A 27,217-nucleotide genomic window follows, 5' to 3' on the forward strand; every position below is an offset into this window, starting at 1 on the left:
GAAGGTCCTAAACGAAATGAAAGAGATGAAAACCATGACACGAGAAATACGTGACAAATGCACAAGCTTCAGTAACTGACTCGATCCACTGGAAGAAAGAGTATCAGCGATTGAGGATCAAATGAATGAAATGAAGCGAGAAGAGAAACCAAAAGAAAAAAGAAGAAAAAGAAATGAACAAAGCCTGCAAGAAGTATGGGATTATGTAAAAAGACCAAATCTACGTCTGATTGGGGTGCCTGAAAGTGAGGGGGAAAATGGAACCAAGTTGGAAAACACTCTTCAGGATATCATCCAGGAGAACTTCCCCAACCTAGTAGGGCAGGCCAACATTCAAATCCAGGAAATACAGAGAACGCCACAAAGATACTCCTCGAGAAGAGCAACTCCAAGACACATAATTGCCAGATTCACCAAAGTTGAAATGAAGGAAAAAATCTTAAGGGCAGCCAGAGAGAAAGGTCGGGTTACCCACAAAGGGAAGCCCATCAGACTAACAGCAGATCTCTTGGCAGAAACTCTACAAGCCAGAAGAGAGTGGGGGCCAATATTCAACATTCTTAAAGAAAAGAATTTTAAACCCAGAATTTCATATCCAGCCAAACTAAGTTTCATAAGTGAAGGAGAAATAAAATCCTTTACAGATAAGCAAATGCTTAGAGATTTTGTCACCACTAGGCCTGCCTTACAAGAGACCCTGAAGGAAGCACTAAACATGGAAAGGAACAACTGGTACCAGCCATTGCAAAAACATGCCAAAATGTAAAGACCATCGAGGCTAGGAAGAAACTGCATCAACTAACGAGCAAGATAACCAGTTAATATCATAATGGCAGGATCAAGTTCACGCATAACAATCTTAACCTTAAATGTAAATGGACTAAATGCTCCAATTAAAAGACACAGACTGGCAAACTGGATAAAGAGTCAAGACCCATCAGTCTGCTGTATTCAGGAGACCCATCTCACACGCAGAGACATACATAGGCTCAAAATAAAGGGATGGAGGAAGATTTACCAAGCAAATGGAGAACAAAAAAAAGCGGGGGTTGCAATACTAGTCTCTGATAAAACAGACTTTAAACCATCAAAGATCAAAAGAGACAAAGAAGGCCATTACATAATGGTAAAGGGATCAATTCAACAGGAAGAGCTAACTATCCTAAATATATATGCACCCAATACAGGAGCACCCAGATTCATAAAGCAAGTCCTTAGAGACTTACAAAGAGACTTAGACTCCCATACAATAATAATGGGAGACTTCAGCACTCCACTGTCAACATTAGACAGATCAACGAGACAGAAAGTTAACAAGGATATCCAGGAATTGAACTCATCTCTACAGCAAGCAGACCTAATAGACATCTATAGAACTCTCCACCCCAAATCAACAGAATATACATTCTTCTCAGCACCACATCGTACTTACTCCAAAATTGACCACGTAATTGGAAGTAAATCACTCCTCAGCAAATGTACAAGAACAGAAATTATAACAAACTGTCTCTCAGACCACAGTGCAATCAAACTAGAACTCAGAACTAAGAAACTCAATCAAAACCGCTCAACTACATGGAAACTGAACAACCTGCTCCTGAATGACTACTGGGTACATAACGAAATGAAGGCAGAAATAAAGATGTTCTTTGAAACCAATGAGAACAAAGATACAACATACCAGAATCTCTGGGACACATTTAAAGCAGTGTGTAGAGGGAAATTTATAGCACTAAATGCCCACAAGAGAAAGCAGGAAAGATCTAAAATTGACACTCTAACATCGCAATTAAAAGAACTAGAGAAGCAAGAGCAAACACATTCGAAAGCTAGCAGAAGGCAAGAAATAACTAAGATCAGAGCAGAACTGAAGGAGATAGAGACACAAAAAACCCTCCAAAAAATCAATGAATCCAGGAGCTGGTTTTTGAAAAGATCAACAAAATTGACAGACCACTAGCAAGACTAATAAAGAAGAAAAGAGAGAAGAATCAAATCGACGCAATTAAAAATGATAAAGGGGATATCACCACCGACCCCACAGAAATGCAAACTACCATCAGAGAATACTATAAACACCTCTACGCAAATAAACTGGAAAATCTAGAAGAAATGGATAATTTCCTGGACACTTACACTCTTCCAAGACTAAACCAGGAAGAAGTTGAATCCCTGAATAGACCAATAGCAGGCTCTGAAATTGAGGCAATAATTAATAGCCTACCAACCAAAAAAAGTCCAGGACCAGATGGATTCACAGCTGAATTCTACCAGAGGTACAAGGAGGAGTTGGTACCATTCCTTCTGAAACTATTCCAATCAATAGAAAAAGAGGGAATCCTCCCTAACTCATTTTATGAGGCCAACATCATCCTGATACCAAAGCCTGGCAGAGACACAACAAAAAAAGAGAATTTTAGACCAATATCCCTGATGAACATCGATGCAAAAATCCTCAATAAAATACTGGCAAACCGGATTCAGCAACACATCAAAAAGCTTATCCACCATGATCAAGTGGGCTTCATCCCTGGGATGCAAGGCGGCTGGTTCAACATTCGCAAATCAATAAACATAATCCAGCATATAAACAGAACCAAAGACAAGAACCACATGATTATATCAATAGATGCAGAAAAGGCTTTTGACAAAATTCAACAGCCCTTCATGCTAAAAACGCTCAATAAATTAGGTATTGATGGAACGTACCTCAAAATAATAAGAGCTATTTATGACAAACCCACAGCCAATATCATACTGAATGGGCAAAAACTGGAAAAATTCCCTTTGAAAACTGGCACAAGACAGGGATGCCCTCTCTCACCACTCCTATTCAACATAGTGTTGGAAGTTCTGGCTAGGGCAATTAGGCAAGAGAAAGAAATCAAGGGTATTCAGTTAGGAAAAGAAGAAGTCAAATTGTCCCTCTTTGCAGATGACATGATTGTATATTTAGAAAACCCCATTGTCTCAGCCCAAAATCTCCTTAAGCTGATAAGCAACTTCAGCAAAGTCTCAGGATACAAAATTAATGTGCAAAAATCACAAGCATTCTTATACACCAGTAACAGACAAACAAAGAGCCAAATCAGGAATGAACTTCCATTCACAATTGCTTCAAAGAGAATAAAATACCTAGGAATCCAACTTACAAGGGATGTAAAGGACCTCTTCAAGGAGAACTACAAACCACTGCTCAGTGAAATAAAAGAGGACACAAACAAATGGAAGAACATACCATGCTCATGGATAGGAAGAATCAATATCGTGAAAATGGCCATACTGCCCAAGGTAATTTATAGATTCAATGCCATCCCCATCAAGCTACCAATGAGTTTCTTCACAGAATTGGAAAAAACTGCTTTAAAGTTCATATGGAACCAAAAAAGAGCCCGCATCTCCAAGAGAATCCTAAGTCAAAAGAACAAAGCTGGAGGCATCACGCTACCTGACTTCAAACTATACTACAAGGCTACAGTAACCAAAACAGCATGGTACTGGTACCAAAACAGAGATATAGACCAATGGAACAGAACAGAGTCCTCAGAAATAATACCACACATCTACAGCCATCTGATCTTTGACAAACCTGAGAGAAACAAGAAATGGGGAAACGATTCCCTATTTAATAAATGGTGCTGGGAAAATTGGCTAGCCATAAGTAGAAAGCTGAAACTGGATCCTTTCCTTACTCCTTATACGAAAATTAATTCAAGATGGATTAGAGACTTAAATGTTAGACCTAATACCATAAAAATCCTAGAGGAAAACCTAGGTAGTACCATTCAGGACATAGGCATGGGCAAAGACTTCATGTCTAAAACACCAAAAGCAACAGCAGCAAAAGCCAAAATTGACAAATGGGATCTAATTAAACTAAAGAGCTTCTGCACAGCAAAAGAAACTACCATCAGAGTGAACAGGCAACCTACAGAATGGGAGAAAATTTTTGCAATCTACTCATCTGACAAAGGGCTAATATCCAGAACCTACAAAGAACTCAAACAAATTTACAAGAAAAAAACAAACAACCCCATCAAAAAGTGGGCAAAGGATATGAACAGACATTTCTCAAAAGAAGACATTCATACAGCCAACAGACACATGAAAAAATGCTCATCATCACTGGCCATCAGAGAAATGCAAATCAAAACCACAATGAGATACCATCTCACACCAGTTAGAATGGCGATCATTAAAAAGTCAGGAAACAACAGGTGCTGGAGAGGATGTGGAGAAATAGGAACGCTTTTACACTGTTGGTGGGATTGTAAACTAGTTCAACCATTATGGAAAACAGTATGGCGATTCCTCAAGGATCTAGAACTAGATGTACCATATGACCCAGCCATCCCATTACTGGGTATATACCCAAAGGATTATAAATTATGCTGCTATAAAGACACATGCACACGTATGTTTATTGCAGCACTATTCACAATAGCAAAGACTTGGAATCAACCCAAATGTCCATCAGTGACAGATTGGATTAAGAAAATGTGGCACATATACACCATGGAATACTATGCAGCCATAAAAAAGGATGAGTTTGTGTCCTTTGTAGGGACATGGATGCAGCTGGAAACCATCATTCTTAGCAAACTATCACAAGAACAGAAAACCAAACACCGCATGTTCTCACTCATAGGTGGGAACTGAACAATGAGATCACTTGGACTCAGGAAGGGGAACATCACACACCGGGGCCTATCATGGGGAGAGGGGAGGGATTGCATTGGGAGTTATACCTGATGTAAATGACGAGTTGATGGGTGCAGCACACCAACATGGCACAAGTATACATATGTAACAAACCTGCACGTTATGCACATGTACCCTACAACTTAAAGTATAATAATAAATAAATTTAAAAAAAAAAAAAAAAGAAGGAGAAGACTGAAAAGAACAAGGATTTTGCATAGTGGAACAAGTCTGTGGGTGTGCAAAGTGATCCACATGATGGCATAAATGCTTTTGAAAGAGTAGTAAAATGAAGGACAAAAGCAGAGAAAAGAGAGACTTCAAATTCTGTCTCTCTACAATGTCCCTCTAAGAGCCAGTAATTTATTAATCATTTTATGGATAAATCTGGTATGGGGCAGGTAAACCCTACAGTATAGAAATTGAGCTATTATATGCTAGAGATCACAATAAGATTGTTATATGGACTGAGTTCTCGGCACAAAGTTTGTCACTCTGTAGGTGCTGAATGATCTTTTAAAAATAAATGGATATATAAGTGAATAAATAAGTTTTTTTTAAAAAAAAAAAAGAACAAATAAATTGGTCTTCATTAAAATAAAAAACATTTGTGCTACAAATGATGCTATCAAGAAAGTAAAAATAATGAGAGAAAATATTTGCAAAAGTTACATTTGCAAAAGATAAGGAACTTACATCTAGAATATATTTTTTAAAATAACTCTTACAGCCTGGGCAACATAGCAAGAGCCCATCACTACAAAAAAAAAAAACAGAAATTAGCCAAGTGTGGTGGCACATTCCTAGAGTCCTAGTTACTTGGGAGGATTGCTTGAGCCCAGGAGATTGAGGCTGCAGTAAGCCGTGATCATGCCACTGCACTCCAGCCTGGGTAACAAGTGAGATCCTGTCTCAAAAAAATAACTCTAATGCTATGGACTAGGTGTTTGTGTTCTCCCAAAAGTTTTATATTGAAGCCTTACTCCCAGTATGATGGTATTTGGAGATAGGACCTTTGGGGTGATTATGTCATGAGGGTGGAACCCTCACAAGTGTGGATTAGTGCTCTTACAAGAATTGACACGAGGCAGGGTGAGGTGGCTCATGCCTGTAATCCCAGCACTTTGGGAGGCCAAGGTGGGCGGATCACTTGAGGGCAAGAGTTAGAAACCAGCCTGGCCAACATGGTAAAGCCTCATCTCTACTAAAAATACAAAAATCAGCTGGGCATTTTGGTGGGTAATTCCAGCTACTTGGGAGGCTGAGGCAGGAGAATTGCTTGAACCTGGGAGGCAGAGGTTACAGTGAGCCAAGTGTGCCACTGCACTCCAGCCTGGATGACAGAGCAAGACTTCGTCTCAAAAAAACAATCAAACAAACAAAAATTCTTTGGACTTAAAAAGAAAAAAAGAAGAAGAGACATGAGGGAATTTTCTTCCTCTCTCTCTGCTCTACTCCACTTGTGAATACAAGAAAATGGCCGTCTGTTAACCAAGCCTTATACATCACCAGAAACTTTATCTACTGCCAGTTTGACCGCAGACTTCCAGTCTCCAGAACTGTGAGAAATAAATGTTTGTTGTTGAAACTACCCAGTCTGTGGGGTATTTATTATAGCAGGCTGAATCAACCAAGACATCTTACAACTCTGTAACACAATCCAATTTAAAATCTTACTCAGGGCTACACAGGAGCTCACGAATTCTCACCCAGGTGATCCACTTTCTTTGAATAGCTGTTGTCTTTCCTTCTCTTTCTAGAGCTCTGATATTGTAGTTTTGTGGTCTTGTATTATAGAGGCAGTTGTATCATCTATTTCTGTCCTCTTTTATCTTGAATACCTTTGAATATTTGTAGTGCTTATTCTATTTTGATCACCCATCTTTGAAGCAGACAAGTTATTCACTGGTAGGCTATTTTAAGGAGGTTCTCTTGGGGATTGGCTGGTCATAGACTAGTTGAAATGTAAAGTTCATGCCATGACTCGAGGTTGGTGTGTGGGTTTGGATGTGACTTGCTTAAGATTTCTTCTTTAGTCTGTCACCTCTGCTCTTCCAGCCAAACTCGGCCCACAGTTGGACCCTGCGACCCAAGTCTTCTCCCATCCTTGCTCTTACAAGCAGGGGACTTAAGTTTTGCAGCTCAGTGTGCCCTTCACCTTTGATAAGTGTTCTTGGGGCTTCTGCTGAAGTTGGCTCCGTGGCATCGTGCTTGTGCCCCCCCGCCACCAGATGCCCACACCCCTTGCTCTGTCCCTATTGCTAGTGGTGCTCCTCCCTGCAGTTTTGTGATGCAGGATTTGAGAGTTCCTAGTTTTGCTGAAAGTAGAGTTTCTTATTTACCTGTTTGGTTTTGAATGAGTTCAGCAAATGACTAAGGAAATGACAGCTGACACTGCCGTCTTCAGGACAGGAGTCACCAGGTATCTTCTGGATTATCACACCCAGATTCTGCTACAGCCCCCTCTCCTAGGTTCCTCATAGACACATTAGTGATTCCTAAATTTGGATTTTCTTTCAACATTTTTATTTCTAGAAAAATGCATCTGTTTATTTTTCCACACCACTGATTCCAGTTCAAGGCTTGTCCATCTGTTTTGTCCTCCTGTTGAGGTTTGGTTTCTGGAGTCATCTTTATAATATCCCCTTTTCATTATTTAGTTGGATTCTTTTTCTAGTCTCCTCTCATTTTATGAATACCTTTACCTCTAACACTGACCTTTGTGAGGATATTATTTTTTTCTTTATTTTTAATTTTTTCTCATTTTTATTAATTTTTATACAAAGGCAGTAGTTGTACATAGGATCTTATTTTTTGAGATTATGTTTTCTTTGGTACACAATGTTTACTCATGCTTTGGTGGCTAGTTTCTCTGCTTTGCAGGCAGGTCTCTGTAGTTCAAGTTTGGTTTAAATGTCTAACCATTCTTAGTGTCTGTGTATTTTTGCAAATGAGGTTCAGATTGATCAATAATGGTCTTGTTGGCCTTTTCTAAAGGCTGCTATTTGATTTCCCAGGCAGGCTTCCCTTCTGAAAATGACAGCCACCTGGCCACAGGGCCGTGGGAGTGAGCTGCGTCCTGACCATAGTGAGTGGGTGGGGACGCTGACAGACACGTTTCCTTTTTGTGAGTTTTCACAAGTACACACAAGTAAGGACAGGCAAGCTACTGGAACCATTTTGGTTGATGAAGAAGAAAGAAAGGAATTGCTTAGAGCCTGCTGTGAGAGATCCTACTGCTGAACTAAGCTACTCTTCTGCTTTGCTTTTTCCCAGATGCTAAGTGAAACACAATAAAGAAGAAAATAATTATATGTTGTGTGCCCAACTCCTAAAACAAGCCAGTTAGTAGCAGGTTGCTTCTTTGGCTGCTGGTGTTCAGCGTACACTGTCTGCAAATGTGTTGGGAAAATGGGGTTGTGTAGTGAAATGGGGTCTCCTTCACCTTGGGGTGTGTCCTTCTTGATGTGCCCTTGCTCACATGGAAGACTTTAATAGACATAAAACACTAGTGGGCGAGTGTTCTACATCACCTCCTTTTGTGCTCAGATGGCAATCCCCTTCACATTTCCACTGGTTTCTCTGTGAGGAAGCTCATTGCAGGTTCTGTATTCTCAGGCCCACCTTCCCCCACTTCTGAGAGCACTAGAAGGCACAATTTTCTTCTCCTGATGAGTTTGGGAATTCAGGTAGGCAGCTAGCAGAATAGATGCCAAGTGAACCTCCATTTAATGATTCTTCCAGCTTTCAACCTCATCTGGTCATGCAGAGCTTCTGCTACCCCACTACATCGCAGTAGTTAGGAGGACCACTGTGGATTTGGCTTTTTTTCCTCCCCACTCTTGGGGAAGAACCCTTTTTCCCAAGCTCAAGATGTTAAAGCTGTATAGTCATTTTCCAGAGAATACCATTGAATCGTTCAAGGTCCAGTCAGGAGACAGAAACTGTACCAGTAATTTGAACAGGGAAATTTAGTAGAAATAATGATTAACCAGCAACAGAGGATTAACTGCTAAGACAGGAGGGAGATACTAAAGAATATAGGACCAGGAGATGTGGTGAGCAGCTGCCACCCCAGTGCTGAGGGAGGGAATATCCAAAGAAGCAGCAAACTTGAAAGAGGCCTTCTCCCACAAGGCTGAGGTGCAGACCCATTGGATGGTGAAGTTCATTAAGGTGTCATAGGAACCGGCTGGCAGGGAGGACGCTGCCCACCAGTGGGACTGGAGTGCCAGTGAAACTCACAGGATGGTGTGAGCCGCTGGCTCTCCTGCACACAGCTAGCAGGAAAGCCAAAAGCCCCGGAAATGGGGAGAGAAGGCCCTTCTTGTCGTGTCTCCCCAGAGCCCTCTGCTGTCAAAGCCAGCTGGCGTAGAAGGAATGTCTATAGTGTCCCGCTCCGGTGTCACAAAGCAGGGTAAAGAAGGGAGGGTTTGGAATGGAAAGGCAATAAATAAGTAACTGAGTCACCAGTATTAACAGGTTCAAGTTGGGGGATTTCATGTTGCACTGTTTCCTTGAGTAGTTTAAGAGAAGCGATTGTAGAAGAGCTAGGGTATTAATGAATCCAATGATAAATAAGCTCATTTTTTGCCCACATCTTATGGTAGAGATGATTTATCTGCCAGTTGGTCTCTTTAGTCTAGAAAGATGAAGTGCCTGGGGATTCATTTGTCCCTCTATGATACAGAACCCTTCCCTTAGAAGCAGAAGTAATCTGGGCGTGGTGGCTCATACTTGTAATCGCAGCACTCTGGGAGGCTGAGGTGGATGGATTACCTGAGGTTAGGAGTTCGAGGCCAGCCCAACCAACACAGTGAAGCCCTATCTCTACTAAAAATCCAAAAACTATTATCTGGGCCTGGTGGTGTGCGCCTGTAATCCCAACTACTCAGGAGGCTGAGGCAGGAGAATCACTTGAACCCAGGAGGCAGAGGTTGCAGTGAGCTGAGATGGTACCACTGCGCTGGGCAATAGAGCGAGACTCCATCTCAAAAAAGAAACAGAAGTAACAGTTAACATCTTTATGCTGTCAGATTTGGTACTACTCCTTATGGTTCGTAGCTGGGACTACAGGCACCTGCCACCACACCCGGCTAATTTTTGTATTTTTAGTAGAGACGGGGTTTCACCTTGTTGGTAAGGCTGGTCTCAAACTCCTGACCTCAGGTAATCCACCCACCTTGGCCTCCCAAAGCGCTGGGATGAAAGATGTGAGCCACCACGCCCAGCCTTCTTATGGTTCTTAGTGCAGTTTGGAGTAGAAGTTTGGTGTACAGTATTTTAAGAATATGTGAGAACCCAAGATTTGAAAATGTGCCAAAATGAGAGTGAAATGCCTATCAAAAATGTTGGTGACCTTTCAAAGAATGTAGCTACAGTTTCCTTCTGAGCTCTCAAGATGATTTTCATTGTACAGTATAATATTATAAAAGGAAATTTGGGATTGATCTAAATATTAGACAAAAAAAATCTTAAGTAATGAAACTTCCAGTACAGATATGAATTATGTAACAGGAGTGGCCATCTAGATAGATAGAGTAGTTATAATTTGGCAAATGAACTGTAAATGAGTATTTGAAACAAGTTAAAGGACAAAATCAAGCTGTTTCAAGAAGAATTTTCCCACAGAGCTTAAGACAAAGAATAAAGAAGTACTTTGTTAGCCAGGCCTTTGTCACCCATTTTCATCTAGACAAAATCTTTAATAGTTTTGTAAATGTAAATTTTTAACAATATTCTTTATACCTAAGCCTGGAAAAGGACTTTAACACCGTGACCAACTAGAAAACTGGAAACATTGAACAAAAAGTTTTGCTTTTGTTTTTGTTTTTTTTTTTTTGTTTTTTTGACACGGAGTCTCGCTCTCGCCCAGGCTGGAGTGCAAGTGGCGCGATCTCCTCTGCTCACTGCAAGCTCCGCCTCCCGGGTTCCCGCCATTCTCCTGCCTCAGCCTCCCGAGTAGCTGGGACTACAGGCGCCAGCCACCACGCTCGGTTAGTTTTTTGTATTTTTAGTAGAGACGGGGTTTCACCGAGTTAGCCAGGATGGTCTCGATCTCCTGACCTTGTGATCCGCCCGCCTCAGCCTCCCAAAGTGCTGGGATTACAGGCGTGAGCCACCGCGCCCGGCCAAGTTTTGCTTTTTAACTTGTATTTTTTATACTGTGTTCTTAATACTGTTTCTCCTCCAGCCTAGTATTTGAAACACAGTTCTGATTTGAGTCGCTGTTGAGTTCAGCAGGAAACACGGTGTGATGGCGATGGGATTTTCTTCCATTTTGAGCATCTGGATGATGCCAGTGCTCTAAGTTTCTGTGAGGCCCTTCCAACCTAGTGCAGGGAGAGTCTTGTTTCATCTGATCATTTGGTACTTTGGGAACATGCGGTGATTATTGTAGTCCACCTGATAGTGAATTTCTGTATTTTTAGGACCAGAAGGTATGTTTTAAGTCGAGAAGATTTGAAAGGATAAAAATGGACATGTGGGCTTGGTGCGGTGGCTCACGCCTGTAATCCCAGCACTTTGGGAGGCTGAGGCAGGCGGATCACAAGGTCAGGAGATTGAGACCACTCTGGCTAACACGGTGAAACCCCATCTGTACTAAAAATACAAAAAATTAGCCGGGCGTGGTGTCGGGCACCTGTAGTCCCAGCTACTCGTGAGGCCGAGGCAGGAGAATGGCATGAATCCGGGAGGCGGAGCTTGCAGTGAGCCGAGATCACGCCACTGCACTCCAGCCTGGGTGACAGAGCAAGACTATCTCAAAAAAAAGGACATATGACTGATACAGGTGACACTGAAAATAGAACTGATTGTGACACTTTATGAGCTACTGTCCAGGTCATAAGGCGTCTATACAAATTATGCAGAGTGACTCTGTGAAAAATTACTTTCACAAGAATTCTTGAAAAATATTCTGAAAGTTTGGTTTCTTTAAAGTACATTATGGAAAATACTGTGATTTTTAAAATATGTTTTACATATTGGCAGGAAAAAAATTATTGGATGCTGTGTTGAGTAACATGCACCCATCATGGAATCAAAGGGCTCTTCCTCTCATCTGAGGTCTTACTTTTGTAGACCTTATTTAGAAGCTGCTTTGCACCCTTGAGGACCTGTCCTGAAGGAACCCTACTCCATACTCAGGAGGGGCATGAGCCCTCGCTGTGTATGATGTTTTCTGGTGATGCTCACTCTGTTCTGTGTGGGCAGACGGCGAGCAGCAGTATTGGACTTGGAGATGTCGTGTGCCAGGCATGGTGCTGAGCAGCTTTCCTGTGCTACCTTATTACATTCCCACAAAACCCATTCAGGGTAAGAGTTGTGTTTGTTCTTCAACTGAGGAAGTATACTCACCAAGTAGAAACGAGGATTCCCACTCCAAAGCCTCTGCCCTTAGGACTGTGAGGAAACCCATTCCTGTTGATCAACTCAGGAGCCACAAAGGGCCTGGAGAATACCTGCTCCTGTCCTACTTAGAGCAGAGGATTCCTGACCCTTGGCTCAGATGGCTGTTGGTACTGTTTTAGAGATGATTATACAATACACTAAAAAGTTCAAAGAGCTGAAAATATATCTCTGTACCTTATTTTATATTTATCATTTTGACCATCAATTCTTACATTTAGCTGTAAAGTCTAAACTGTTCACATTAAACCTGTTTCTTCTATTTTGGTCTTCTTTAGGTTTAAAAAATAACAGGTCAACGTCTTCCCAAATTTCTTGACATCCTTGAAAACTATGCATTTATGCCATTGCAGGGCAGCTTAAGAATGGCTGGTAACCCTATGGTCACCTGGCTGGTTTGCAGAGCCTTTCTTTGTGGCCTGCATTGCACCTCACACACTGCCTGCTACTTCTGGTCATGTTGAATTGCCCACCTTTTAATCGCTTATGTCAGGTTGGACTTCAGTATTTATGGTCATAACAAATGTTTCTTCCAGTTATTAAGGGATTTGTTTATTCATTAATAGACATCTGAGTGCCTACTATGTGGGGGAAAAAAGGGGCTCTCCTGACAGTTGGTTTTTGTTTGTTTGTTTGTTTTCCAGTAATTTGAGTTGAAGTATCAGGAACTACCTGGGATTCTGTCCTCAGGGATAATTCTTTCTGTTGAAAGTCTCCAAGAGTGTGGTGATCTAATTATTGAACCAAGTTCATAATATGGTTTCTTCCCTCCTGAAACATATGGCCCACAAAATTATCTCTTTTTATGTTTAGTACTTTAAAAATGATATATTAAAAAATTAAACTAGATTGATGTATGTTTTGGTATAGTCTTCTTAGAAAATTTGTTCTCATGAAGTGTACAGTCTTGTTCTCTGAATAACTGATCTGCACGCAGTGATCTGTGGGAAGTGATCAGACTTCATAGTGTGGGCACTGCACCAAGCTTGTCTTGTTTCGGGTGATTTCTGTGATGCGCGTTCTGTTCTGTGGCGATTTCTGTGATGCGTGTTCTGTTCTGTGGGCGATTTCTGTGATGCGTGTTCTGTTCTGTGGGCGATTTCTGTGATGCGTGTTCTGTTCTGTGGGTGATTTCTGTGATGCGTGTTCTGTTCTGTGGCGATTTCTGTGATGCGTGTTCTGTTCTGTGGGCGATTTCTGTGATGCGTGTTCTGTTCTGTGGGCGATTTCTGTGATGCGTGTTCTGTTCTGTGGCGATTTCTGTGATGCATGTTCTGTTCTGTGGGCAATTTCTGTGATATGTGTTCTGTTCTGGGACCATTTTCAAAGGGACCTTAGTAAGCTGAACGGCGTCCAGAAAAGATTGATTAGGTAAGGATTTAGGGAGGTAGAGGTTGGAGAGACATTTAGACGAAAAGGCTAGGAATTATTTTCAAGCAGAACTGTCCAACGGTAGAATCAGCTGCTTCATTCAGTTGTGAGTTCTTGGTATATCAAGCAGAGGCGAAGTTTACAGCTCAGAGACTTTTGTAGAAAGGATTATTATAAAATGTAAAAGATCGATTTTCATGAACTCCAAGAGTTTTTCCTTTTAATTACATTTTTTTGGAGACAGAGTCACACTCTGTCGCCCAGGCTAGAGTGCAGTGGAGCAATCTCGGCTCACTGCAAGCTCCGCCTCCTCGGTTCACACCATTCTCCTGCTTCAGCCTCCCGAGTAGCTGGGACTACAAGCGCCCGCCACCGCACCTGGCTAATTGTTTGTGTTTTTAGTAGAGACGGGGTTTCACTGTGTTAGCCAGGATGGTCTCAATCTGACCTCATGATCCGCCTGCCTCGGCCTCCCAGAGTGCTGGGATTACAGGCGTGAGCCACTGCAGCTGGCCCTTTTTTCGTTTTAATTACATTCTTATTGAGATATAACTTACATAAGAAAGTGCATGTATCTTATGTGTGCAGCTTGATATTTTTTAATATGTATACACTTATGTATCCCCACCCAGAGAATGGAGTAGAACAGGCTCCCTGTGTCTGTCTCAATTATGACCCCCAAAAGTAGCCACTGTTTTGATCTTTAGCATTATAAATTAGTTTTGCCAGATCTTGAATTTCATATAAGTATGTATGTATTTATCATGTGCATGAATAGAATATGTACTATGTGGAAATTATCAGTGTTGTTGGTATAGCTGTGTTTTGCTTGTTCGTTGCTGGGTAGTATTCCATTGTAAAAACAAATCACTGTTTATCCATTCTGCTGTTTAATTGACATTTTTGGTAGTTTCCAGTTTTGAGGTCCTATGAATAAAGCTTCTGTGAACATTCCTTTTTTTTCTCTCTTTCTTTTTTTTTTTTTTTTTTTTTTTTTGAGACAGTCTTGCTTTGTCTCCCAGGCTGGAGTGCAGTGGCGCAATCTTGGCTCACTGCAACCTCCGCCTCCCAGGTTCAACCAATTCTCTTGTCTCAGTCTCACAAGTAGCTTGGATTACAGGCGTGTGCCACCATGCCTGGCTAATTTTTATATTTTTAATAGAGATGGGGTTTCAACATGTTGACCAGGCTGGTCTTGAACTCCTGACCTCAGGTGATCTGCCTGCCTCAGCTTCCCAAAGTACTAGGATTACAGGTGTGAGCCACTGCACCCAGCCATACATTCTTGAATTTGTCTTTAGGTCTCTGTAAACTGGTATTTCTGTTGGGTTTATACCCAGGACTGGAATTGCTAGGTTATAGGGTATACTTCCGTGTACCTTTAGTAGATACTGTCAGTTTTTCAAAGAGATCATACAAATTTACAGTGTTTGAGACTCCAGATGTTCCACTTTCTTGCCAACATTAGGATTATCCATTTTTATATTCTCAGCTATTCTAGTGAGGGTCTAGTGGTATCTTATTGTGGTTTTAGTGTGCGTTTCCTTGATGTAATATTGTCCAACTTTTCTCATTGTTCATTGGCCATTTGAATATCCTCTTTTGTGAAGTGCCTATTTAAGTCTTTCGGCCTATTTGTCATTAATTGGGTTGTCTCGTTTTCCTTATGATTTGTAGATCTTTATATATGTTAGCTACAAGACCTTTATTGGGTTTGTTTTTTGTTTGTTTTGAGACGGAGTCTCGCTCTGTCGTGCAGACTGGAATGCAGTGACACAATCCTAGCTCACTGCAACCTCTGCCTCCCAGGTTCAAGCAGTTCTCCTGTCTCAGCCTCCCAAGTAGCTGGAACTACAGGCACACGCAGCCACACCCAGCTAATTTTTGTATTTTTAGTAGAGAGTAGTGAAAGTTTTGTATTTTTAGTCAAGCTGGTCTCAAAGTTCTGACCTCACATGATCCGTCTGCCTCGGCCTCCCAAAGTGCTGGGATTACAGGTGTGAGCCACCACGCCCAGCCCCTTTGTTGGGTTTTTGTATTGCAACTATCTTGTATTTTGTGGCTTGCCCTTTTCCTATCTTAACAGTGTCTTTTGATGTACAGAAGGTTGTAATACTCAGCTAGTCAATGTCAATCTTTTGGTGGTGGGGGAGCTAGTGCTGTTTGTGTCCTGTTTGAGAAATATTTGCCTACCCAAGCTTTATTGTTGTGCCTTTCCGTGATTCATATTGAATTAATTTTGTGCATGGTGTGAGGTTGGAGTCAGTGCTTATTTTCACCTGTATGGATATGCCGTTCCCCTGGCACCGTTCATGAAAAGATCGTTGTCCCTGCACTGAAGGTTAAACACATGCACATATTTTTTTGTGTGTATATATACAAATACACATATAACTGTGAATTTTTGTGCCCATATTTACAAACCCTGTCCTGAGTGTGGACATTGCTGGTTAACAGGTGCCTTGTGAATGTGCTTGCACCTGCATGTTTAGTGTATGTTGCCTTCATCGGTGTGGTGGGGCAGAACTCCTGGAGCAAACCCTGGCTGCACTACCCTAGGAAGTGGAGGGGCTCAGGTAAGACTGTGAACCCTGACCTTCCCAGTGACTCACAGGGGGCAGCCAGGTAGTTGAAGAAGAGGGGAGAGCTAAGAGAATTTCATATTCTCTGTGCCACCTGACATGCACACTCAACCTCCCACAAGAGCCATCAGAATCAGGAGCAGTGGTGGACAGTCCGGGAAAATGGACATGTGTAGTGCCTCTCCTGTGAGCCAGAGCTGGAGCTACTAGGATGGAGAAGATGCAGTCCCTGCCCTTTAAACTTGCCACTGGTAGGAGGAACACACCTAAACAAATAAACAGGTCATGGTCAGCAGCAATGCCAAAGGGCAGTTCTAGAGTTGAATGTGTTCTACCAGCTGGTGTGGTAATTAGGTAGAATTTACTGAATTTAGAGAGCCCACAAATGAGCTGACTTTTTATCAGATTCTCAAAGCATTCACTAGAGACTGATAGAAGGGAAGTGAGAGGGAATTATTCTCTAAGGGAATAGCCTGAGCATGTCATTACCCCTGCACTCAGGTGAAGCCAGGTAGTGTGAGGCTGTATCAGGGTGAGGGACTTGGGTGTATGTAGCCTCCCCACCCCAAGTCCTGACTCAGGAAGAGCCATGAGGAGGACTGCCCTGGTGATCCTGGTGAGAGGGGATGGAGGTGTGGACAGACAGTATGGCTTTGAGAGAACTTCATAGAGTTGTTTGGGCCCACAGTGAATTAGCGCAGCATACTCCGCAGCTCCTAATTTCTGACTGGTTAGCAGTCTCAGAAACCCTGGTCTAGCTGCATTCTCCCTGTCTTGATGGACCACATGTGGAGCACTGGCATGCCTCCTCCTAGATGCCCACAGGCATCAGAGTAAGTTCTTACTGGAGAAGGCCCTAGAAGATTATATCAGAGCAAGTTCAACACAGATTTGCCCTTTTGTTATTTAGAAATTGTATTTACAATGTCAGGTCACTTTGTAGCTCACCTTTCCATTTTAAAGAGGCGTTCCTTGTACTTTTGTTCTGCATGCTGCTTTGTTACAATGGATTTGCAAGGTTTTATTTCTTACACAGTGAGAATCTGGTGACTAAACCTCAAGGGCCATAATGTCCTTTGGAACATTGAGATTTGCCTCCCCCAGTTTGCACATATTGTTTGTTAATTGCAAAGATGATATATGCCTATTGGTTAAAAATTGAGGCGTTATAGAAGTGAAGAAGTAAGAATGCCCTTGCCCCCACCTCCACCTCTGCTCAGTTCTTTAATGACGGTTACTTTTAAAGATTTAGTGAACAGCCTTCCAAACTTATTTTTATTACATATAAATGTATCCATGGGGCATGTGTGTTTTTAATAAAATGGAATCGTTATATACACTGTATAGAAATGGAGTCCTTTTTTTCTTTTTCCTTTTAATTTTTATTTTTTTGTAGAGACAAGGTCTCTCTTTGTCGTGCAGTCTGATCTTGAACTCCAGGCCTCAAGCAATCCTCCTCCCTCAGCTTGCGAGTTCACAGGCGCAAGCCACCATGCCCGGTCCCTTTTTTTTTTTTTTTCCCTTAATTAAACTGTGTGTTGTAGACTTTTTTCAATAAGACATAGAGAGTTCTGTGTTCTTTTTAAGGGTTGCATAGTTGCCCATTATGGATATGTCATTATTTATTTTACCAATTCTTTTTTTTTTTTTTGAGACGGAGTTTCACTCTTGTCGCACAGGCTGGAGTGCAATGGCGCAGTCTTGGCTCACGGCTCACTGCAACCTCCGCCTCCCAAGCTATTCACCTGCCTTAGCCTCCCGAGTAGCTGGGATTATAGGCGTGCACCACCACACCCGGCTAATTTTTCTATTTTTAGTAGAGACAAGGTTTTGCCATGTTGGCCAGGCTGGTCTCGACCTCCTGACCTCAGGTGATCCACCCACCTTGGCCTCCCAAAGTGCTGGGATTACAGACATGAGCCACTGCGCCCGGCCTATTTTACCAATTCTTTACTGAATTTGTCCTTAACATGTTTAGGTCTGTACAGCTGTATGAAAATGTCTGTAGGAAAAAGTTGTAGAAGTAGAATTGCTGGGGCAAAGGTAAACGCACACTTTACATTTTGAAAAGTATTTTCACATGATCCCCCCACAGGTCACATGAACTTACATTCTTCCTGGTACTCTGTGAAAGTGGCTGTTTCTCACAGAGTATTGGCATCATCATTCTAACTGATGGGTGAAAAATGTCTTACTGTTTTATTATTAGAGAAATTTAGTATCTTTTTAAATGCATAATAACCATTTGTACATCTTCATCTAATAAGAGCAAAATAAAACATTATAACTTTTTCCAGTGTGATTCTAAGTAACTTCGTTAAATGTGTTTCTGTTCAGATGTTTTTCACTTTTATTTGAGTCAAGTCTGTCCATCTTTCCTTTTTGCTATGCTTAGGAAGACTTTACCTTTCCCAAGATTATAGAGAGTCTTCTCTTGTGTAATTCTGGTCTTGAGGTCCACTGGAATTTATTTTTGTGAGTGATGTACAATAAAACTCTATTTCCATTTTTCTTCTTCTGTTTTTTTGAAACAGAGTTTTACTCTGTCACCCGAGCTGGAATGCAGTGGCACAATCTCGGCTCACTGCAACCTCTGCCTCCTGGACTCAAGTGATCCTCTCACCTCAGCCTCCTGAGTAGCTGGGACTACAGGCGCACGCCACTACACCCAGCTTTTTTTTTTTTTTTTTTTTTTGGTGGAGACAGTGTTTTGCCATATTGCCCAGGCTTATCCTGAACTCCTGTACTCGAGAAATTCTCCCGTCTCAGCCTCGCAAAGTGCTGGGATTACAGGCGTGAGCCACTGTGCTCAGCCCATTCTCTTCCTTAATGGGAAAGTCAGTTGCCCCACCTCCTTTATGAACAGTTCTTCTCATTGATGTGAAATACTACCAAATAATATGTTTTTTTTACTCTTTGTAATTTCCGATTGATCAAATAACTATTTACTGGGATCTTATATAAACGAAGACTCTAAGACTTTAGCTTTTTAGTAAATGTTAAAATTATGTATTTTTGAAAAGGTCTCACTCTGTCACCCAGGCTGGAGTGCAGTGGCATGATCATGGCTCACTGCAGCCTCCTTCTCCCAGGTTCAAGCAGTCCTCACACCTCAGCCACCTGAGTAGCTGGGAATACAGGTGGGCACCGCTGTGCTCGGCTAATTTTTTAATTTGGATAGAGGCGAGGTGTCACTGTATTGCCCAGGTTGGTCTCAAACTCCTGGGCTCAAGCAATCCACCCACCTCAGCCTCAAATTAGTGGGATTATAGGTATGAGCCACCACACCTGGTGTAAATATCAAAATTATTTGATAAAATATTTACTAAAACTAGAAATGGTTTCTATAGCCTAAAGTTACAAAGAAATAGGACTGAAAACACACTAAATGTAAAATGGAAGAAATTTTTTTGCTTTATTTTGTTGCCAGTTTCTGTGCACAAATGCTTCAGACTCTTTTTTTATATATAGCTTATAAATCTTAGTTATACACTGGAAGACAAAGTGAAGCAACAAATAAAGTTTTGTGTGTGGGAAAGTAGTTTTATGCACAGTTTTCATAAACCCTTGCTGTTTAGTCATTCGGTCCTTGTTATTTTTCCCACCTCTCTCTACACAGCCTAAATGTGATGGCCAGATATTACTGACAGAAGTGTGGAAGCGTTTGAATCTGGTAGAATGTGACTACTTCGGGTTGGAGTTTCAAAATACTCAGTCCTACTGGGTAAGTGCTTTGATTTGTTAGGGAAACAGGCCCTAGGCATGCAGTAGGATGCTTATGATGTGCCCAGGCATGGAGCCTTCGGGCCTGCTGTATGATACCCACAAGATCTTTTATAATTGTCATATCATCAGTATCAAATATTTTTGCTATTAAAATATATTACTGTTAGCTGTAGATAATATATTTGCCTTTAATCCAAGCCTGAATTCACACCCTCCCTAAATTTGTTCTGTCGTTAGCACATGTGCCAAGGAAACTCTCTTAAAAGTTATAAAAGCAACTTCTAATACATCCTGTATGAAAATCATTTTGAAAGTGGATTTGTAGCAAACAACCAGTTATGCCTCATTTTACTTAACAGATGCAACCTTAAAAAGTGTGGAGTTTTAATATTTATAGATAGAACTGTTTTAAAGAACCATACATCTACCCTTTAGTTCAAAAAGCATGTCAGCATTATTAAGTTCTGTCCAGCCTTTCAGATACCCTTGGCAGTGCAACTGGATTTATCCAAGTTTCCTGTTCTGGTGACATGACGTACCTCTTTTTTACAGAAGCCTTCTCATCAGTTTGTTCATAAATGCAGTAGTACCAAATATTTGTTTGGTGTTAACAAATTCCCGCAAATAATTATTGGGACCCATTCTGTGCATGGCAGCAACTGAATGGAGGTATCCAGTATAATACAGCAATTTTAATGTCTTCCCAGGTTTCCCAAAGCAGGCATTGCTGTGCTTCTTGTACAGTTTGTTTTATCAGGATTCAACTTTTAAGAGGGGGGTAGAGTCAAAATTTTCCTGACATAAAAATTTATCTAATTAGAACCATTTTTGTTTTTATAGCATATTTGTTAAATAGAGACATTATTTAATAGATTGGATTTCTTCTGTTAACCCTTCTTTAGATTTGGCTTGAACCTATGAAACCCATCATTAGGCAAATACGAAGTAAGTCCTTGGTTTAACTCTTTAAAATCTGTTTGTTTAAGATGCTTTGTCCTGGAATGTTTAAAAGGCATGTTCAAATGTTCATTGTCACCACCGTGTATGGTTAGCAGGAAGTGATCACCAACAGCAGATAAACTTGGAAGTCATTTTGCTGTTTAGTTTTAGTAAATTTAACTCAGAAGATTCTAGGTGACTTGCTTCACATTTGGAAATAAGAGCATATGCTGTTTGATATCATCTTAATTTTTGGCCAATATGCAAAAATAACTGCAGTTTCTCCCTTGATTGTGAAAAGACATTGAGATTCTCCTTTTAAATAGCTTTTAATAAAATAGTTGATACTATTTTACAGTTATAAACATAATTGTAACTGTGAATATAATAATAACAATTATATTATTTTTTTGAGACAGGGTCTCGCTATTTGTTGCCCAGGCTGGAGTGTAGTGGTGCGAACACAGTTCTCTGCAGCCTCAACCTCCTGGGTTCAAGCTGTCTTCCCACCTCAGTCTCAAAATAATTATTTTCATTTGTCTACTTACTAAATTTTTAAAATTAAAACAAATAGTAACACTTCTCAGTTCTTCTATAATTGTGTCAGATGAAGTCTATAGTTGAGTCACCCATAATTTTTTGTATTACTATTATAAATTGAAGAAAAAGGTGTGGAAATAACTTTGTTATATCAGAACAAGGATCTCTGAGGAAAGAAAATAAGTTGTTTTATACTGATAAACTAAGATAATGTACCTTTACAGTAATCAGATTTCAAAAATAATTTATTTAATTACTACTACTAATACTGGCCCGTTGTGGTGGCTAATGCCTGTAATTCTAGCAATTTGGGAGGCCCAAGCGGGCAGATCACCAGAGGTCAGGGGTTCGAGACCAGCCTGACCAACATGGCGAAACCCTGTCTCTACTAAAAATACAAAATTTAGCTGGACGTGATGGCACATGCCTCTAATCTCAGCTACTCAGGAGGCTGAGGCAGGAGAATCGCTTGAGCCTGGAAGGTTGCAGTGAGCCGAGATCGTGCCGCTGCACTCCAGCCTAGGCAACAGAGTGAGACTGCATCTCAAAAAAAAAAAAAAATAGTGTAAACACATAAACTTTTTTTAAAAAACTTTTTCATTTATCATTTTTTTCCCTAAAACATAAACTGGGGGCTGGACGCGGTGGCTCACACCTGTAATCCCAGCACTTTGGGAGGCCGAGGTGGGCAGATCATGAGGTCAGGAGATCGAGACCATCCTGGCTAACACGGTGAAACTCCGCCTCTACTAAAAGTATAAATTAGTCAGACGTGGTGGCAGGCACTTGTAGTCCCAGCTACTCGGGAGCCTGAGGCAGGAGAATGGCATGAACCTGGGAGGCAGAGCTTGCAGTGAGCCGAGATCGCGTGCCTACACTCCAGCCTGGGTGACAGAGTGAGACTCTGTCTCAAAAAAATAAATAAACTAGGGGAAAAAATGTATCTCTGTCTCTATATATATGTATGTGTGTGTGTATATATATATATATAGAAAGAGAGAGAGAGCGCGCAAGCATGTTTGTGTGTGGAGGGGTGGGCGGAGTCTCGTTCTGTCACCCAGCCTGGAGTGCAGTGGTGTGATCTCAGCTCACTGCAGCCTCTGCCTTCTGAGCTCAAGCAGTCCTCCCACCTTGGCCTCCCAAGTAGCTGGGACTTCAGGCATGCGCCACCACATCTGGCTGATTTGGGGTTTTTTTGGTGGGAAGAGGGGAGCGGGTAGAAATGGGATTTCACCATGTTGCCCAGGCTGGTCTGAGACTCCTGGGCTCAAGTGATCCGCCAGCCTCAGCCTCCCAAAGTGCTGGGATTACAGATGTGAACCACTGCACCCAGCCTATTTAAATATTTTAATGTGCATCTTCCTACTTGTTTTTAAGGCTTCCTTGAGTAATCCCTGCTTAATGCAAAAGATTTTAAAATTCTGTACATATGTGATTGGTACTTGGGACTCAAATTCATATACAGGAAATGCTTCTTTGTTTTTTCTTTTTTCTTTTGTTCAGAGACAGAGTCTCACTCTCCTGCCCAGGCTGGAGTGCAGTGGTGCAGTTGTAGCACACTGCAGCCTCAGACTACTGGCCTCAAGCCTTCTTTTCACCTCAGCCTCCCAAAGGGCTGGGATTACAGGCACACACCACCACACCTGGGCAGAAATTTCTTAATATCATATTATTTGAAAAGATTTGCTGTAACAGTCCACTTGGAAGCATGACCTCAGTTATGTAGAAATATATGAAAAGAGAAGAAATGCAAAGATTGACCTTATTTGTGAAGTTTAAATTTTTTTTTTATAGGGCCAAAGAATGTGGTGCTTCGCCTAGCTGTGAAATTTTTCCCACCTGATCCTGGTCAGCTACAAGAAGAATATACAAGGTAAAGAGCTCGCAGAGCTGAAGCTGTTGTCAGCAGGAATCTTGTATTCACCTGTTATCTCCCACAGCACCTGGCTCATTGAAAGAATGAGTGAGCCTAATATACACAGAAAAGTGGTCATGAATGTAGAGTGGTTAAAGGAAGCACGTTAGCAATTGACCCATGCACAGACATGTGAATAAGAGTTCAATGTAAGGTTTACAGTACAAATCTGAAAATGACAAATGGAATGGGATGTCAGGGTCATGTTGAACTTACATTTTCCAAATGAACATAGACTTATGCATGTTCAGAAGGTTCTCAGGGATGGATTTTACTCATATGTACTCTTCTTTATCACAAAATGTACTTAATGGGTAGAAGTACCCAGTGTGTTAGTCCTTAGGAATTTATGGAGCAGAAATATTTTGGGTCACTTCTTTTGTGATACTATTTTGAATTAAAGATCGATTCTTTATAGGAATGATCTAAAGATGGCAGGGTGTGATGGCTCACGCCTGTAATCCCAGCACTTTGGGAGACCAAGGCAGGCAGATCACTTGAGGTCAGGAGTTCAATACCAGCCTGGCCAATGTGGCAAAACCCTGTCTCTACTAAAAATGCAAAGAAAATTGGCCAGGCGCGGTGGCTTATGCCTGTAATCCCAGCACTTTGGGAGTCCAAGGCAGGCGGATCACGGGGTCAGGAGATCGAGACCATCCTGGCTAACACGGTTTTGAAACCCCATCTCTAGTGAAAATACAAAAAATTAGCCAAGCGTGGTGGCGGGCCCCTGTAGTCCCAGCTACTCAGGAGGCTAAGGCAGGAGAATGGCGTGAACCCGCAAGGTGAAGTTTGCAGTGAGCCAAGATCACACCACTGCATTCTAGCCTGGGCAGCAGAGCAAGACTCCATCTCCAAAAAAAAAAAAAATCATCTAGACATGGTAGCAGGCACCTTTAATCCCAGCTAATTGGGAGGCCGAGGCAGGAGAATCTGTTGAACCCAGGAGGCAGAGGTTGCAGGGTTGCAGTGAGCTGAGGTCGCGCATTGCACTCCAGCCTGGGCAACAAGAGTGAAACTCTGTCTCAAAAAAAAAGAAAATGTTAACAGTTGTTTCATCTGGACAGTAAGGTTATGCAAGGTTTTTCTTTGTTTTTTTTTGTATTTGTTTGCCTATCAATTATATTATGAAGAATAGAGGAATAATCTAAAAACCAACTGAAAACCCAAGGTGAGATATAAAAGAGAACGATGATGTTGTAGTGGTATCAATAACTTTTTTGCCTTCTGGCTAAACGTGTACTCATAAATGAATCAGATGTCTTATGAACTCTCTTGTAAAGGTTTCTGCATATCATTTTAACAGCACAAAATCATAGCATGTCAACTGCAAGGAAATGGAGAGACCATATTAGTTCAGCCTCTTATTTTTAAAAGTTTAGGAAACTAAACTCCAAAGACGGCAAAAAGTATTTTTATGCGTGACCATAGATCTTAATAGTGTATTAAATGCCTGACATTTACCCAAAAAAGTCTCTCTTGAGGGAATCACTTTTAAATATATATATATATCTAGATAGATAGACAGACAGATAGATAGATAGATATCTGAAAATGATGGATAACAAAGTGTCCCCTAATTCAGGATCCTAGGTCCCAAGTTCTGGGACTCATGCTGGTAACTCAGTGTTATAGTTACTCCCTTCTCCCCCGTATTTATGTAGAGGATTCTTTTTTCTGTTATAAAAACATACATGTTTGTGGTAAAAGAATTTTTTTTCCAAATAAAGCTAAGGGCCAGGTGCAATGGCTTACACTTGTAATCCCAGCACTTCAGGAGGCCAAGGTGGGAAGATCAAGTTCAAGACCAGCCTAGGCAACATGGGGAGACCTCATCTCTACAAAATATCAAAAAATAAGCCAGGCGTGGTGGTGTGCACCTGTGGTCCCAGCTACTCTGGAGGCTGAGGCAGGAGTATCACTCGAGCCCAGGAGGTCAAGGCTGCAGTCAGCTGTGGTAGTGCCACTACACTCCAGCCTGGGCAGTAGAGTGAGAGTCTGTCTCAAAAAAATAAGTAAACAAATATAAGTAAAAAGTAGAAGTTCTCCACTTACCCAGCACCTTATTCTCTGCGTAAGTACGTATCTTTCAGATGAAAGCATAGATGTACAATAAACACACAGCTGTAAGAACTTTAAAGAAATTACAAATATTATAAAACAATATCAAATGATACATATTGAACTGTAGGTTGATTTTTTTCCCCCACTTACTAAGCATGCTGTGGACATTTTTCCATATTGTATATAAAAATATACTAAATTAGGCTGTAACATAATTTAATCATTCTCATATTCATCCATATTTCCAATTTTTCTCTAATGCTGCAAAGAAACATTGTTCACATACCTTTGAGAACTATGGGAATATTACTCTAGGAAAGTTTGTAGAAATGGAATTGTTGTTACAGGATATGTACAACATCCTGAATTTTAAGAGAATGTAGTAAATTTTAATAGTGCGCACTGGGGCATGAATTCCACTGGGGGACGGGGAGTTGGTCTTGCTTACCGTTGCATGTCCAGCTCTCAGAACAGTACCTAGAACATAATTCACGCTCAGTAATTATTTGCTGATGGAATAAATGAACATATAGATATTTTCAATTGCCTTCTCTCATTACATTCTCACTAATGATATTCAAAAGTGCCTGTTTCTCAGATCCTAGCCAAGACCAGATATTATCAATCTGTTAAAAAATTTTACAACCTTGCTTTAAGCTATGTTTTCATTGGATATTTCTCCTGTTTCATCCAAAATTGTGAGTGCAGTTTTGTGTGACTAACAGAAGTAATGTGAATTTGTGACCTTCCCTCCTTGAAGGTATGGCTGCAGATGTGTAATTATATGGGTAGATGGTATGCCTGAGAAAGCTATTTCTTTTTTTTTTTCCAGACAGAGTTTTGCTCTTGTTGCCTAACCTGGAGTGCAGTGGTGTGATCTCAGCTCACTGCAACGTCTACCTCCGGGTTCAGGCGATTCTCCTGCCTCAGCCTCCCGAGTAGCTGGGATTACAGGCGTGAACCACCGTGCCCGGCTGGTTTTTGCACTTTTCGTAGAGACAGGGTTTCACAATGTTGGTCAGGCTGGTCTCGAACTCCTGACCTCAGGTGATCCACCCACCCCAGTCTCCCAAAGTGCTGGGATTACAGGAGTAAGCCACCGCCCCCGGCCAATTTCTTTTTTTTATTGTTTGCATCAGAGTGCCTCAGTGTGTTCAGCACTTTCTGTGCACTCTCCCATGTGTGTGACTCAGTCTGCTGAGTTGGTTTGTCATCTGACCTTTGCTTGGTGACTGTTTGTTTCATGAAAGGCCTTTTGTGACTTTGCTGTTTCGTGACCGCCTTGCATTTTGCTCACTGTTGGGTCACTGCCACTTCCCAGGGCTCATTTGCTGTCTTGCTGTGGAGACATGTCTGTGTTACATTCAGAGAACATTTGGAGTTGATCTCTGTCTTATTTTGAACTCTCTTCTAGATACTTGTTTGCCCTGCAACTTAAGAGGGACCTGCTGGAAGAGCGTTTGACCTGTGCTGACACCACAGCGGCCCTTCTCACGTCCCATCTTCTGCAGTGTGAGTATCTCCCTGCTAGCAGGGAGCATGCACTGGCCATGGCACAGATGTACCCACGCTCAGAACTACAATTAGTTGCTGATGTACATGCCTAGTTAATGAGCCTGACCATAGAATGCTGTGTTTCAATTTCAATATTTTTTATAAGCAAAAGGTTAACTTATATAAAGTGGAATTCCTTGAGGCAAATAGTTTCCACATAGCAAACAGGCCAAGGCCAAAATCTGTAGCCACATTCCTTCTTTTGGGTTGTCTGTCATTTATGCTTTTGTGCATTTTACCAGCAATGCATATTCAGTCTTTAAGAGTCAGAATATAAACCAAACTCTCAGCAAACCCTGGAAAGGGCCTCACTGGGATAAAAGTTACAGCCCTCTCAGATTAGTTAAGCGTTAGCCATGAAGGAAAAAGAAGACATTTGTTCAGTATCTCACACAGATCAAGAGATGGTTCAGAA

At 41.4% G+C, this 27,217-nt stretch overlaps 1 protein-coding gene across 6 annotated transcripts in view; it reads left to right on the forward strand.

Moving 5' to 3' along the window:
* LOC105473764 (FERM, ARH/RhoGEF and pleckstrin domain protein 2) overlaps positions 1-27,217 on the forward strand; it is a 148,675-nt gene that overhangs the window by 35,076 nt on the left and 86,382 nt on the right. For all 6 annotated transcript variants that reach the window (XM_071073768.1, XM_071073765.1, XM_071073767.1 and 3 more), the window contains 4 exons: positions 19,684-19,788; positions 20,693-20,735; positions 23,064-23,142; positions 26,663-26,760. In XM_071073768.1, coding sequence (XP_070929869.1) covers positions 19,684-19,788; positions 20,693-20,735; positions 23,064-23,142; positions 26,663-26,760 — 325 coding nt within the window. The remainder of the gene's footprint in view (positions 1-19,683; positions 19,789-20,692; positions 20,736-23,063; positions 23,143-26,662; positions 26,761-27,217) is intronic.

This window comes from Macaca nemestrina, chromosome 11, assembly GCF_043159975.1.
Source record: "Macaca nemestrina isolate mMacNem1 chromosome 11, mMacNem.hap1, whole genome shotgun sequence".
Classification (NCBI taxonomy): domain Eukaryota; kingdom Metazoa; phylum Chordata; class Mammalia; order Primates; family Cercopithecidae; genus Macaca; species Macaca nemestrina.